Raw genomic sequence first — 15,699 nt, forward strand, 5'->3', positions numbered from 1 at the left:
ACAGGGAAGCTGGTGCAGGTAATACTGTTTTGGTTGGATTTTAAAAGAGTTGGTGGAAACTGCCTGGTGGCGAGAACCATGTGCAGAATATTAGGAATGAGATCGCTGTGCGTGGGGGAAGGTAGGCAGATCAACTTGATGGGAGAACAGTAACAGGTGAGGCGGGAGTGTTGCGGGTCAGGGAGGAGTTGGTGAAGGGGCTCTGAGTACCAGGAGTTCAGACTTAAAATGTAGGCAGTAGGAAACCACTGTAAATTCTAGCAAAAGGTGTGGGAGATTCTTGCAAGAGTTGTGGGTAGGAGAGATTAGAAAAGGGAGAAATTGGAGACAGAAGACCAACCAGAAGGCTACTTCAGTGGCCCTCTGGGGGAAGTGGTTGGGACAACTATTGTGATGGCTGTGGGAATAAGTAAGAAGGGGAAGATCCAAAGGATATCATAGAGGAAGAATCCACGGACCATGATAATGACTTGGATTCAATGGGCCAAAGAAAAGAAGTAAACAAACTCCACATTCTGATTCACAAAACCAGCCAGTCAAGCATCAAGACTTAGTGACTTTTTATTTTAAATGAATCAACTTGAAATGACTGTTCTTGAAAAACATTTTTATTATCTGGCCATTACGGTAAGATAAAGGTATGTGCCTTATAAGAAACTTAGATTCCTGCTTAATACTTATTAATAGACATTGTCATTCTTGATTTCTTAAAAATTCATTTCCATAAGAAATGTCTAAGGAAATTGATTTAGACTTGTCATACAAATTTTTATCTTGAGAAGGCACCATCAATATTGAATAATAAAAGTAACTTAGATACATGCCCAGTGCATACATCTGTTATATCTATCTATATATATATATATAGCTATGAAGGACTCTCTAGAAAAGTTTAGTTTAAATAAAAAAAAAACCTTTTTTTTGAAATTCCGTATTGAAGACCTACGTCGTTTTATCAAAACGAGGTTTAAGGTACCGTAGAAACATAAAAGGATGAGTACAGGGAAGCATTTGAAGAGTCGAAGGGTTGCTCAAGTGGTTAATATTAACCTTATCAGGTCTTTTCTCTTTTTCATAAGTTAGCTAAAATTTTTCCAAATTGTTTTAGTAAAACTGTGATAAGATAAAAACGGCCAACAAGCAGGAAACAATATTTGTGTGTGTACATATATATACATATATATGTGTATGTATTTACACACACACACGTAAAAATATACTTTCAGAGAAAATCATGACATTCCCATAGTCGGAATTTTTGTAAAATTGCTTTAGTTAATTAATGCCTTACTTATTATATTACCTACTGTATTATGTTAAAATATATAAAAATGAACACAGTGAAGAATAAGGCTTTCCCACCCTAACCCAGGTACTCTAGTCCCTCCAGGTGTCATTGTTACTACTAATTGTTGTCACCAATGTTTCTACACACAGGAAGATTATTTTGGATAGCAAGACGAATATGGGAAAATAACTTATTTTTCATTCTACAGTCAGATTTTTCTTTTTCTGGGTTTCATGGAAGGAAGTAAAGATAGTTAAAAAAAAATAAAGAGAATGGGAATTGAAGGTGTGAAATCAGAGATGACGAGTAAGGAACTGGATTGTGTGCTCTAATAGACAAGACTCTTACTCTTGGAGTGAGACCGGGAAGGCGGAGGGGGGGGGGGTGAGGGGCGGAAGCCAACCAAAGGCAGTATCTAGGATGAGAGTGACGGTAGAGAGGAGGAAGGAGGGCATCACGTAGCAAAGGTGGAGACATGTCAAGAAAGAAGGTCCTGGTCAGAAATGAGCAGGTGACAGAGAAAGGACTGAACCCAGCACAGCACCCCCAGCTCACATGCAGCATGAAACGAAACCACAGCACAAACGAAGATCATCATCTCCTCGGCTCGTCCTACCTCATAGCTGCGCCTATCCTGGGAGGTCAGTTCAAAGCAGGATTCTTTCTTGGAATCTTTTCGCAGGTAGGGGGCCATCCGTACACTGTAGCCCTTAATGAGAAAGGTCCCTTTGGGCTGCTTGCCTGCAAGACAGGAAAGCTCCCTGTATCCCTAGAGAGATGCAACCGCCAAGGGAAGGCACCTTCTCTGGAATGTAAAATAAAAGCATGGAAACAGCTGTTACATCCCCGAGGAACCCCAACAGTCAAGGAAAGGTTATGAAGGAAGCTTAAGAAGAGGCTACTGTGACAGTGAGGCAGAGATCACTGCCAAGCTAGGGAAATGCAACATGAAAGGTTATTTTGCCAAAAGAGTACAACAGAGACAGAGAATTTATTAGAATGTTAAGAGATCTATAATAACAGAAGGAAGGAATTATTACAGCAGGGAGAGTATGGCGGTGAACGTGAGGCTCGTGAAGGCTATTAGAGAATGGTAGCATATTATTATCAGGGCCGGCAGAGCTCACATTTGAGGGGAGGGACAGCAGCGCAGGGGGCGTGATGAGTTCCCGGGATCTCTTCCTCTGTCCTATGTAGCATTTGGGCTAGACTGCTCTCCCCCTCCTGCTGGTCAGGTGGGAATTGGTGCTAGAGGGAGAATAATTAAACTCGGTATTTTATCCCCCTTCCCAGAGTTCAAACTGGGAAGTAGCAGGGTACTGTGAATTATCATTGGGCGATGAAGAAGGAGGAACAGGACTAAGGGAAGGAAAGGAGAGACCACTCTGCCTGTCACTCCCTTTTTTAAAAAAATAAACTATTAGGAAGGGGAAAAGAGGGGCTGGTTCCCAATAATTTTGTGTCCTCCTGGTGTGGTTTAGGCACAGCATACAGAGGAGAGGAACCACAGTGTATGGGTGATGATTTGTGTCCTGCTCTGTGCAATGCATTGCTTAATACGTGTTTTTTGAGGATGATGATGATAGGGTGGCAGTGTGATGACAATATTAGGAAAAGAAAAAGACTCTATCCTTACCTGGTTGAGCTAAAAGAAATACACAAACACTCTATACTTGCTAAGAAAAATGTCTTGGGCACAATAAGAAGTAACTGGCGAGAAGGGAGCCATGCAACAGTGCTTTCTGACACCAGAATCTTTTTTGTTAAAGTATCTCTCCTTGTTCTAACTGGCCACTAAAATGTTTTGTTGTTTCTTTGGTCACCAGGTTTTATTTCACCCTGACGGCAAAATGGTCCATAAAAGTCTCCAAGTCTCTCCCTCTCCCACTCTCTCACCTTGAGTAGAGTGGATTCTGAATGAATGCGCGTGATGCCTGGCTTTATATTCAGATATGCCAACCACTTATTTAAATGCAAGGGAAACGAGGAACATTTTTACAATGATATAAATGTTATATGAGTTTGAAGGTTTAAAATAAGAAAATAGCACCTGGCTGGCTCATACACCTAGAATTCAGGGAGGAACTTGTGTTTGCCGGGCTGGAGAGGGGTCTGCGGGTCGGACGGAAGCTGGCGATGGTTTTGGGCTTTGCGCCTATGATTGCCAAGTAGGGCTTCACGCTTCACCCCCGAGATGGGAAAGTCTCTGAGGAATATAAGAGGGTGAACCCAAGATGAAGTCAGTGATACCTGTGGTAGGCAGAACGGCAGGGTGAGCCAACTGCCATGAAGCCCAAGGGCAAATCTTAAGGATGCCACGTCATTTAGCAAAGCTGCAATTCTTTCCGCTACCTTAATACCAGAGGTATGGGACATCCAAAGGCAATTGGGTAGAAATCTGATTATTCCCTGGAACTAGATATCTAAGCATTGGGAGATGCATAATCCTGGGAAGGCAGGAAGAGGGGAGAAATAGGGAATGACTGGAAGGAAAAAGAAGGGTTTACTCAAAATCACTGGCCTCTGTGCCAAGGTGGCAGAGCCCAAGGGAAGCCACCCCCCCCCCGAACTGATGCGTTGCTTTTCTTTATTTCTCTCTTCATAGAATTATTCCTGGGGCTAATTAGAGTCTGCAGGAGGGTACCCCTCTTTGGAAGTTTGTGTTCACTAGCGATGATAATTGTTAACTTGTATTTAGCTGTAGCTCCCTCCAATTTGTGCTTATATCCTGTTCCTTCTCACGAACTTAGCGACTGTGTTAAGCATGGATGGGAGGTCTTCTAGGGATAGCATGTGAGGGTTGTGCTTGATTGACTCAGTGGTGGCTCATTAGGAAGCTGCCTCTGGCCTGAGTCAACACTTCACTGCTGTTGCCATCTGGCTGGAGGGTGTCTCTTGGGCACAGCCACCATTTGGGTCTCAACACTCCATGACTCTAGGCATATCCACTGGACTACGTCCCAGTATTCAGTAGGATAAAGTTGAGAGCATATTCTTAGAGAGTTGGGACCCAAGGGTTTTATTTCTGGGCTGTTGGTAAGCTGTTCAAATCCTTCTCAGATTTCCCCCCAATATTTTAACTGTATTTTTAACGTCTATAAAGAGTTTGAGGTTCTTTAAAAAAAAAAAAAAAAGAATGCCAAAGTGTTCAACCTTGATAGTATTATGTTATTAGTCATAATAAAAGATAACCTTTTTTAACATTTTATTTTATTTTTTAAAGATATATTTATTTGAGAGAGAGAGAGCATGCGTGCATGTGAGTGGGGGAGGGGCAGAGGGAGAGAACTTTTAAGCAGACTCCCTGCTGAATGCAGACCACCTCCCCCCCCACCGCCCCCCCCCCCCCGACCTGGGGCTTGATCCCATGACCTGAGCCTAAGCCAAGAGTCAGCCGCTTAACTGACTGAGCCACCCAAGCGCCCCAAAGATAACCCTTTTTTTTTTTTTTTTAAGATTTTATTTATTTATTTGACAGAGATAGAGACAGCCAGCAAGAGAGGGAACACAAGCAGGGGGAGTGGGAGAGGAAGAAGCAGGCTCCCAGTGGAGGACCCTGATGTGGGGCTCGATCCCAGAACGTCAGGATCACGCCCTGAGCCGAAGGCAGACGCTTAATGACTGAGCCACCCAGGCGCCCCCAAAGATAACCTTTTGATATGCTGACCACACGACCCTAGTGTTTAAAGGGGAAATAATTTCTAAATTGGCATCTGAGTTTTTGGTATTACTTACCCAAGCCTCTTTCTTTCCCAAGCATGTCCCTTTATGGGTGTTAGTTAAAGACTGCTATCTTGAGATCTAAGTGCTTGAGAATTTACGAAGTACTTGCATCCAGGAGTGAGACGCTGCTGTGCAAATGGAGAACACTTACTTTTCTCATTAGCATAGTAGTAGAAGAAGCCTCTGCTGACAACACACCACCGCTTCTGCCACTCTGATCCAAAGAAACTATGATCTAGACAGAACAGCAGTAAGGGACATAAATTCAGGTAACTACAACCACGGACGAGTCTGTAAAGTCCAACACACAGTCCAGTGTGTTATTGTTTTATTTCCTCGGTTAATGGACTGTAAAGCCCTCCCTTTCACTCCCGCAGGCTATCCCACATTGAGTCAGAGTCCAGAGGGCTCGCTCAGTTAAAGGTCCAAATTCTAAACAGGGTTTGCCTGTTCTGACCCCTCACGGCTGTCCTGCTATCTATCTTCCTTTACAGCTTTCAGGTTCTGATCTCATCCGGCACTTTTCAAATTCTCTATGATACTTCCATGTGGTGCCTTTTAGCAAACCAAGCTGATGCTCCAGGCCACGGGCACGAGAAAGGCTTTCGTTGTACTAAGGCCATTTGCCTTTTGAGTGTTAAACCTGGGACCCTGGGCTTGGTTAGGGTAGCAGTATCTATTTTAATCCAGTGAGGGACAGGTCGAGAGTTGGGCTTCTCTGAAATGTGAAACTGGGCTGCTTCACACAGGATGTAAAATGAAACTCTTGGCAACATAGTTTTACTCTGTGGGAGCACACCGAGAGATGGGAACAAGAATCTCATCACTCATTCATTCAACAGGTGTTTACTAAGCACCTGTTGTGTACCAGGTGAGCAAAGCAGAACTGGTTCCTATCCTGATGAAACTCACAATTGCCTGAAGATTTGGGGGCATCTCTCTTCGGCCTATACACAAACACCAGACTTCTTTTCCTCTCCTGCCTTCCTTTTGGCCTTCCCCCTCCTGAGCACAGAATTGGGCATAGAAAAATCACCTGCCATGTTAGCCCTCTTTTTTCCTCATTTCCCTTCCCTTCTTGGAATGTTCTGAGTCCTGTGGGTCTGGTCAGTACCTTTGCTTTTCTTCTCCAAGTATCCTTGCTTGATGACGTTATCAAGGTCTTGAGCTCCTCTTATGATGTCTTCCACTCCTAAAAGGAACAACAGCAGAGTGCTTTGTTGAAACCTGACAGAATTTCCATTTATTTAGGCTCCTTTAGATAATCCACATTCATGAAGGGGGTGCAGAAGGACAGTTGCTTAAACACAGCACAAAATAAAACAATTTTTATACGATTGGGGGGAAAAAGTAAATTTTCTTTCTTCCTAACTATAATGCTAAAATCACTTATAATGATCGAAACGTACATTAGTTAGTGCAAGGGGAAGTAGCCTAACTATGTACTGATTGGCAAGAAAAGGACTCCAGAGAATTAAGAATTTGCTGTGGATATAAGCTCCAAATTGGATAATCCACATCAAGATAATCAAAAGTCAAATGAATAGCTACCAGCAGAGAGAGGCTTAGTGAGTGGCAGAGTTCACCATAAATGCAGCCACCTCCGTGACAGCAATAAACACACACTCACTTGCAAAAAAAAAAAAAAAAAAAAAAAAGAAAAAGAAAAAGAAAAGAAACAACAACAAAACAGAAAGCCACCTCGTGAACATAAATTTTATTAAGTTTGCACAAAGAAGGACTATGCAAGATGAACTGGCAGTAAGTACCATACCCTGGTTTTGTCCAAGTTATGGGGAAGAGTCTAAGAATGGTTGAAGCCTTTACCAAGAGAAGACTCTGGAACTGGCATCGGACTTTGAATGTAGGCTGCTAACGTCCTTGACTTGCAATTAGCCTCGTTAGATATAAATTTATTGAGAAGTAAAGATGCTCATCCACCTTTTGCTACTGGGGTTTACACGTACTTTACAGAAGGGGGGGTGGTAAAGGGCAAAAGAGAAGGAGCTGACTCCTCAAAAAATAAAGTGAAACAAGAACAGCAACAACAAAACACTAAAAACATACAAGTCCAGGGACGCCTGGGTAGCTCAGTTGGTTAAGCGTTTGCCTTCGGGGTCAGGTCATGATCCCAGGGTCCCATATGGGCTCCTTGCTCAGCAGGGAGCCTGTTTCTTCCTCTGCCTGCCGTTCCACCTGCTTGTGCTCTCTCCCCTTCTGACAAATAAATAAAATCTCAAAAAAATTTATAAAAAATACAAGTCCATATTTCTTTTTTTAAAGCTTATTATTATTTTTTGGAATCTCTATACCCAACATGGGGCTCGAACTCATGACCCCGAGATCAAGAGTTGCGTGCTCTTCCAACAGAGCCAGCCAGGTGCCCCCAAGTCCATATTTCTTAATTAGGAGAAATAAAGGGAGTGGCTTAGCAGAATCCTAATGTTTATTCTTTTTAGTCTCCAAAACCAAAGCTTCTTTGGTTTCCCTTAATAGATTTAGAAATCAACACAAAATGCAAATCAAATTAAGGCACAACCCCATACGATACAGTATCTTGAGACTTTTGGGGGCAATAATTGTTTTTTTTCAATTGCACAATTTTTTTGAAATTTACAATAACTGAGACTTAATTCAGGGGTGGCCATGAGCTGGCACTTCTTGTTTAAACTATTTCTTGTTTAAAAATAACATTTTTAAACAGTTTAAAATGCAACTAAGATTTTCCCTTTTGCGTCTAAGTGGTTGCGAACTTAGTTTTAAACATAGAGATCCGAAGAGTTTTTCTTTTTTAGTGTGTCAAAGTGCCTGATTCTTTTTTTTTTTTTTTTAAAGATTTTATTTATGTATTCGACAGAGATAGAGACAGTCAGCGAGAAAGGGAACACAAGCAGGGAGAGTGGGAGAGGAAGAAGCAGGCTCATAGCAGAGGAGCCTGATGTGGGGCTCGATCCCACAACGCCGGGATCACGCCCTGAGCCGAAGGCAGACGCTTAACCGCTGTGCCACCCAGGCGCCCCAAAGTGCCTGATTCTTTCTATTTGTCCTTACTGTCAACTTTCTTGTTCATGGACTATGTTCATTTGTGTGTTGGCCACTATAAATCCTCCCAGATGGGTCTCAGGGTGCACACGTGAGATGAGGAGCAGCAAAGGGAAGTTCATTTGTCTAGGATCCTTTCATTTCTCCTACCCCTCTGAAAATTCTAATACTTCTCTGAAAATGCTCTCCAAGAAAACAGAAACTGAACCACTGAGGCTGGAGTGGCCGGGTCGAGGACCTGGCATGGCTCAGAAGGAAGGCCCTTTTGCAGGAGACCCCATCTTCTCTGCAGCACTGCCAAAAATTGCTCCTAGAGCCCTAAAAATTCAATGAAAGACAGAGGGGATGAGAAAAACAGGATCTCCTAAGCTTGGAGGATCCATCTCATCTTCCAGTTTTTTTTTTTTTCTTTTCCTTTTCCTTTTTTAAGGTCTTGTTAAACTTAGAGACATAGCTTCTTGTTAAAGATGCCGAGAGTCTGAATCATAAAAGACATGTTAAACGTTCTATTAGAATTCAAACCTTTTTTAATGCAAATCTAAATGCCATTTTATGGAACATCTATAATTATGAAAATGGGAAGACATTGCCTCGTGTGCAGGGAGAGTCTGTGAGTATGAATATTACATTAATGTGCCCACACCAGCTCACTGATCCTGCTGGCAGGAGCATAAAAAATGCTTGAGTGAAACTTTTATTTAGATGTTAAGACTCCAGGCCCCAGCGGGGTGACAGAGACAGTCCCTGCGAGTTGCCATCAGAGAGAGAGCTTGAATTGAATTACCCAGGGGGGAAGGAAGTAGTGATGAGCACTGCATCGCTTATTTAATTTCATTTACTTTCAGTACATTATCAGCATGAGGCTTTTCTCTCCCCACCAACCGAAACCCAAGAAAGCCACCACCAAGAAAACAAAGACACAATGCTGCAGAGATGTTTGAACTCTGAGTCACTGATTCTAGGAGACGAGGGTCAGCATCATCACCACCTCCTCTCCCGAAGAGTCACACTTAGTTTGCTAAAACTGGGCAGGGAATGAGTTGCTGAATTTACTCTCTTGGTCATTCACCAACAGATTCTGAAGGGTACCAGAGCTAAAAATGTGGTATTTTAAGGTGCTGCGGTTTTAGCGAGATGTGTTATGTTGCTTTCTTAGTAGAAGGAATCGGTACTGATGAGTTCTCTTGCCTGGTTTCCCCTATGGGAAGTGGACAAAACGGGATGATAGGTAAAGTTTGAAATGGCTATGGAGAGAAGTTAGGAAATAGAATCAGATCAATCTCAATTCTAGTGATTGTCTTCTGTGTACAAGGCACTGTGTGGTGAGTACAATAACAGAATTGTTCTCAGTGTACGTTTTCACCGAGCTCAATTTCATTAGCTCCATGATCTATCAGATAAATCCAGACAACCAAGATGGGAAGCCATCACGGCCATCAAGCTGTCTCCTCTTTCGGTGTCAGCTCAGTGTCCTACTGATCAAGAACCAGTGATCTTGAGGATGCACAACGTTAGCCATGGTCCTGGGGTGATGAGGCAGGCGGAGTCTTGTATGCCTGAATCCACACCTCCTGGCAAGTGAACGGATCTGCAGAGCCACTTAATGCCTAATAGAAAGTATGTAAATGCTTTGCAGGATGATAATAAAAATAGGAAGAAGCCGCAAATAATTGCATGAGTTGCTGTTTTAAGGCAAAAACATTTATATTCAAGGATACAATTTTTAAAATCAAGGCTTTTTGTCCATTTCTTGAAAAAAAGATATCACCATCTTAATGAAAAAATAGAAATGATTTAGATTTATTGGGAATAAATGGCCTTCTTGGATAAACCTAAGGGTGTATCACATTGTATCAGCACAAAACAGAATTACATTCGTGTCATAATCTCTCTCTACCACAGCACTTAACTGAATCTCCCAGAATAGCCCATGTAAAGAAAAGATTCACTTAGCTGAAGGATGTGGGGCCATAAAGATAAGATCAGTAGAGAAGTGTTACCTAGAAGTGATGGCCACCCAACTTTCATGGCAGATGAAGATAAAAGAAATTCTCAGACATCCTTCTCTCCTCATCCCGATGCCTTTAAGCCCTTGTATCCCACCCACACCCAGCTCTGCAGTAAAAAACGACAGAGTAGGATTCCATCTCTCAGCGCTAAACATGACTCCTCGGTTAGCTCTGCACTGCAACGACAATGGGGACGCTTTAGAGTGTGATGCATTTCCATAAAGCAGTCAATAAAAAAGACACGGGAGCTTATGTGAGTCACGGCCTATTTAATCAGCTGCGTTCTAGCCCACTGAGAAAAGAGAATTGGAGAAATCCCTTGGCAACACCACAGCACAAGGCTAACGGCACAAGAGGACACACAATTTCACTGCAAAAAGGCTGCTTCCCCTGCAGAACCAACCAGGTGCCCATGAACGTTCACGACAGGCAGCTGGCTTGGTTTCTTGCTAAACCAACCTGAAATGAAAAGCAATGATTTTTTTAAAAACATCTTTTGTTCACCCTCCCCCCAACCTGTTCCTTAAACTGTGGCTGTCTCCCATCCTCCCCTTTCCTTTCAATTCAAGTCCTTTTCAATTGTTTGCAAAAGGGACCAAACTCCAGCCTAGACACTGGTACCAGTGTGAATTTCAGGCAGGGTGAAGTTTACCAGTCCCTCCATTGAAGTACCTGTGACAAGAGCCCTGGGGTGTTGGGGGGATGAGGGTGGAGAAAATTGAATATTTGAAGGCACCATCTGCAATTCCAGTTCACTCATAAGTTGCTGGCACATGTGCATTTGTAGACAAGTGACAAACACATACTTCACAATGCCTCAAACGTACACAGGGAAGAGAGTATTGCAGGGAGGGTTGGGGAGGGTAGTATTCTCCTGTCTGGTGGTCGCTGGTCCTCAATCTCCTTTGTATTTGGCTTCTGTGGGCTTTGTATCCGTGGCCTTCTTTCCTAAGCTCCTTACAGTTTTTCCTTAGCTTCTTGCATTTCTTTTTTTTTTTTTTTAAAGATTTTATTTATTTATTTGACAGAGATAGAGACAGCCAGCGAGAGAGGGAACACAAGCAGGGGGAGTGGGAGAGGAAGAAGCAGGCTCATAGCGGAGGAGCCTGACGTGGGGCTCGATCCCACAACGCCGGGATCACGTCCTGAGCCGGAGGCAGACGCTTAACCGCTGTGCCACCCAGGCGCCCCAGCTTCTTGCATTTCTGAGTGGCTCTTTGCTTTTTCTTCATTTTTCAGGCACCAGTCAGCGACAGTCAGTTTGAGGTGTCCAGCTGACAGTGTTCAACTTCTGAGCATGATGCTAACAGGGAAGTTGGTTTCCATGACTCTTCCTCTGTTAGTCTCTTGGGACAGGCTTCTATAATTCTCTAACTTCTGTGGTTCTAATCAATACCCACCCAAGTTTACACTTGTTCCTCCACTTTTCTGTCCTTTTGCTTCACTTATTAAGGAATTAACACCAACACATATAACACATGTCAGGTGAAAAATTCTAAATCATGAATAGTCATAGACTTAGGATCTGAAAGTTTCAGAGATACAGAGACCACTTGGACAGCGTTAATTTCGTGGAGGAATATACCTGATAGCAGATGAAGGGAAGGGAGTGAACACTACGGACTTGGTCAAATTTTTCAACAAGCTGTGGTGGAAGAAGCCAGAAAACAAAATGAGGACAGCTGGAGCTAGACTGGGGAGGTTGGGAAAGGGAAGAAATCACACATCTACAGTTGGCAATCCCACACAGGAGACAACATTCAAGAGATCTTGAGGGACTCTTCTTGGCCCGCCAACTTTTTAAAGTCTTTAAAAAATAAAAACCTGTTAATCCAGGTAAAAGGCCAGACAGTGTAAAAATCTGTGGAAGAAACTGTTTTATACTGAGGATAAAGAAAATTCATGAGAGATTCTAGGTCAATGAGGAGTACTAAGAAAAAAAGCAGAGAACTGATGAATAAAATAATTAACACGAATACGTTTTAGTAAAAATGAAAAGAACTAATACATTTTAATCTGCATTAAAAGAGATTTATTGATTGGTTTGAGAGAGAGAGAGAGAGAGAGCAAGCAGGGGGAGGGGCAGAGGGAGAGAGAGACGGGCAGACTCCTCTCTGACTGCAGAGCCTGACATGGGGCTTGAGCTCAGGAACCTGAGATCATGCCCTGAGTTGAAATCAAGAGTTTGACGCCTGGGTGGGGCGCCTGGGTGGCTCAGTTGTTAAGCATCTGCCTTCGGCTCAGGGCGTGATCCCGGAGTTCTGGGATCGAGCCCCACATCAGGCTCCTCTGCTGGGAGCCTGCTTCTTCCTCTCCCACTCCCCCTGCTTGCGTTCCCTCTCTTGCTGGCTGTCTCTCTGTCAAATAAATAAATAAAATCTTAAAAAAAAAAAAAAGAGTTGGATGCTTAACCGACTGAGCCACCCAGGATTCCCTTAATCTGCATTTTATAAACATGTTTACATCTCATTTGAGTTTCACAGCAGCCCTATGAAGTATGTATTATTACCAGCTCCACTTTAAAGATCAGGAAACTGAGGCTCGGTGAGATTGGCGGACTTGCTGGAGGCTGTTCAGCTGGAGCAGCCCATGCACTTTCCACCATCCTGAGCCTGAGCCTGAGTTGAGGAGACACACTCAGAAGTGGCTGGAAAGACAGGGTGTTCCCATCTCACGTTCCCACAAAAGGAGACCCATTTAAGTAGGGGGAAGAAACAGACGCAGTGCGTGGTTATTCTAGTCGTTGATGTCAAAAAATTATTTAAAGATACTATATTTCTTATGTACTTTTTAAGGTGCTGGCTGACTAATCTGTGGAATTGCTTTCCAAGGCAGGTCTGTGTAAAGTGTAAGAAGTCAACAGATATACAGGACACAGAACAGTGAAAGAACATATGAGGATGTGAGAAAAGGATACGCAGGTGAAGAAAATGCAGGAGGAAGCAACCCAGAGCTCTCACAAATGGTGCTTGGTCACCAAGGTTTGGAAGATGTCTTCTGACGCAAGAATGGTATCTAGAAGAATGAAGCCCTGCTTCAGTGTAGGGCTGTGCAGGAATCTTGAACATGGTTCGTTTACTCTTTAAGGAAGAGGACTTGGTTTAAAAAGGAAGAATATTTTTGGGGTGCCTGAGTGGCTTAGTCAGTTAAGCATCTGACTCATGTGGTGATCTTGGGGTCATGAGATCGAGCCCTGTGTCAGCTCTACACTGAGCATGGAGTCTGCTTGGGATTCTCTCCCTCTCCAATTCCCACCCTTGCTCATGCTCTCTTTGTCAAAAGAGAAAGAAGATTTTTAAGCCAAATATCCAAAATTGGTTTCTTTTCACAAAATGTTCCATCAATAATGCCAAGCTACAAGGTAACATACAGAAACCATGAATATTCATGGAGGATGAAGAACTGTCTTCTTCTTACAAAGAGGGTCCACACTAATTGTCTAAGAGGCCTGTGGTCTTAGGGGCTGCTCCTCTCCCACATCTTCACTTTCAGTGGAATTTTACTTGTAAGAAGTGAAAATATTAGAAAAAAACCCTTCCAACTTCAACACACTATTTCTAGCATCTAAATAGATGGTAATAATGATCAGCAACAATCTTCTAGGTGTAAATATTTCACTTTAAAGAATGACTAACTCAGTATAATAATCCACTGATTCTCAATCATGGCATCATGACACATGGGTGTTTTTGATCAGTTGAAGGTGTTCATCTAAAGGGCAGAGATTTCGAATAATTTACTTTTAGAATAAGAATGGATTCAAAGTTTTTCCTAATCATATCATTCATCTGCATTCTGATAGGCTTTCTTAAGGGAATATGTCAATGAAAAATAATTTATAGTGTATCTTACTTATGCTACAGTCTATGTTATGAAACACATCAGATGCACTATTATAATTGTGGCAATCAAGAATTCCCCCAACACTTTATGTCCTTGAAAAAATCGGTGTTTCTTCAAAATTGTGGGTGTTCCGTGGCAGTGGGTTGAGCGTATAAATGTTGGTGGACATGTGATACCGTGGGGAAAAAAACCAAGAATTCACGTGATCTCCACACAAACTGTTTAAACCCAGAAAGGGTTTTCTTTTTCTTTTCTTTTCTTTTTTTTTTTTTAAAGATTTTATTTATTTATTTGACAGAGAGAGAGATAGCCAGTGAGAGAGGGAGCACAAGCAGGGGGAGTGGGAAAGGAAGAAGCAGGCTCCTAGCGGAGGAGCCTGATGTGGGGCTCGATCCCAGGACCCCGGGATCACGCCCTGAGCTGAAGGCAGACGCTTAATGACTGAGCAACCCAGGCGCCCCCAGAAAGGGTTTTCTATTGTGTCTTCTGATTTTATTAATTATGTGTATCTGTAACCCAGCACCCTCAGCTTTATTTTTATCTGAGGAATCCATCCTTAATATAGAACCACAAAGATCCAAACTACCCGAAGTCTCTTTAGCAGCCAAACCACAGTGAGTAGCAACTGTGCAGAGTTAGAATCCGGGTACAAATCGAGGCAGCAGTGCTCAAGTGGCCCCGTGACTCCAATAAGGAGGCGGGGAGGATGTAAAATGCCAAATTGTCTTTTTACAAACTTGGAAGGATCACTGCATTCCCTCCTTGTCCCGAGGCAGATCACCATTACACATGTGTCACTGGAAGGCATCTCTATAAAGTGAATGATAAAATATCATTTCCAAATCTATTTATTTCCTACTCCTCTGGACCGTAATAAGAACAGAGAGAAAAGGAAAGCAAAAGAAAAGAGACTTGCCTGGGTTTGGAATCACTTTTTTATTGGTTTACCTTCTACCTGTCTACCATACTGTAGCCAGAAATCATTCTTCTGAAACATAGATGTGGTCATGTCACATTCCAGTTTAAAGCTTTTAATGGTTCCTCACTACTTAGAAGATGAAACTCAAACTCTCTAGCGTACGGAAACTTTATTTTGGTCTCGCCTACTTTCCCGTTCCATTTCCTTCCATCCCCCACACCTCCTGATACTCCAGGAACAGTCAGTAACAGATAGCCTTCTGGAGCATGCCATGTACTTCATACTGCAGAACTTTGCTCATCTGTTTTTCCTGGTTGGGCGTTCCTCTTTCTCTCTTTCCATTTTCCAAGTAGGGCATGCTCCTTTAAGACTCCGTTCAAACGTCACACCTTCTCTGGATCTATTTTCCCCACATAGAATTATATACTCCCTCTTTTGTGCTCTAATACCATTTTCTCGAGGGCATTATTTTAACCCGGTCTTGGCTCCCAGGGGCCCTGAAACTTTTCTCCAACACTCTCCAATCTTGCCTCTTTGCTTAGGTTTACATTAGACCTTAGTTACTAAGTAAAGCTACTATGAACAAGGAAATCGAAAAGGGGCTACTTCTGGGAAAAGGAATGTAGCCTTGGCTCTAGGTAGAAGACATTAGGGAGGATGGTCTAGAAAGGGGAAGGAGGGTAAAAGTAGATCTTGCATTCAGAGAAGAGACATGACACTGTGTAAGAAACTCAGTGAACAAACATCATAGTACCTGGATCGAAATGGGGGAACAAAGAAGAATCCAATACAGCTGTGCACTTAGTGGGATGGGCATTGTGTGCCCCACAGCTTTCTAGGTAAGGAGAATAAGAATTAGACTGAGGAGCAACTGG

The 15,699-nt window shown here is 42.8% G+C and overlaps 1 protein-coding gene across 1 annotated transcript in view; it reads right to left on the bottom strand.

Annotated features, from left to right (window-relative positions):
- The window catches only part of SKAP1 (src kinase associated phosphoprotein 1), a 274,782-nt gene that overhangs the window by 41,762 nt on the left and 217,321 nt on the right, over window positions 1-15,699 (bottom strand). Inside the window, exons 5-7 of the mRNA XM_045813770.2 lie at window positions 6,126-6,203; window positions 5,163-5,246; window positions 1,905-2,029 (exon numbers count right to left, since the gene is read on the bottom strand). Of these exons, the coding sequence (XP_045669726.1) occupies window positions 1,905-2,029; window positions 5,163-5,246; window positions 6,126-6,203 (287 nt within the window). The remainder of the gene's footprint in view (window positions 1-1,904; window positions 2,030-5,162; window positions 5,247-6,125; window positions 6,204-15,699) is intronic.

This window comes from Ursus americanus, chromosome 23 (assembly GCF_024610735.1).
Source record: "Ursus americanus isolate L20-20 chromosome 23, mUrsAme1.1.p, whole genome shotgun sequence".
NCBI lineage: Eukaryota > Metazoa > Chordata > Mammalia > Carnivora > Ursidae > Ursus > Ursus americanus.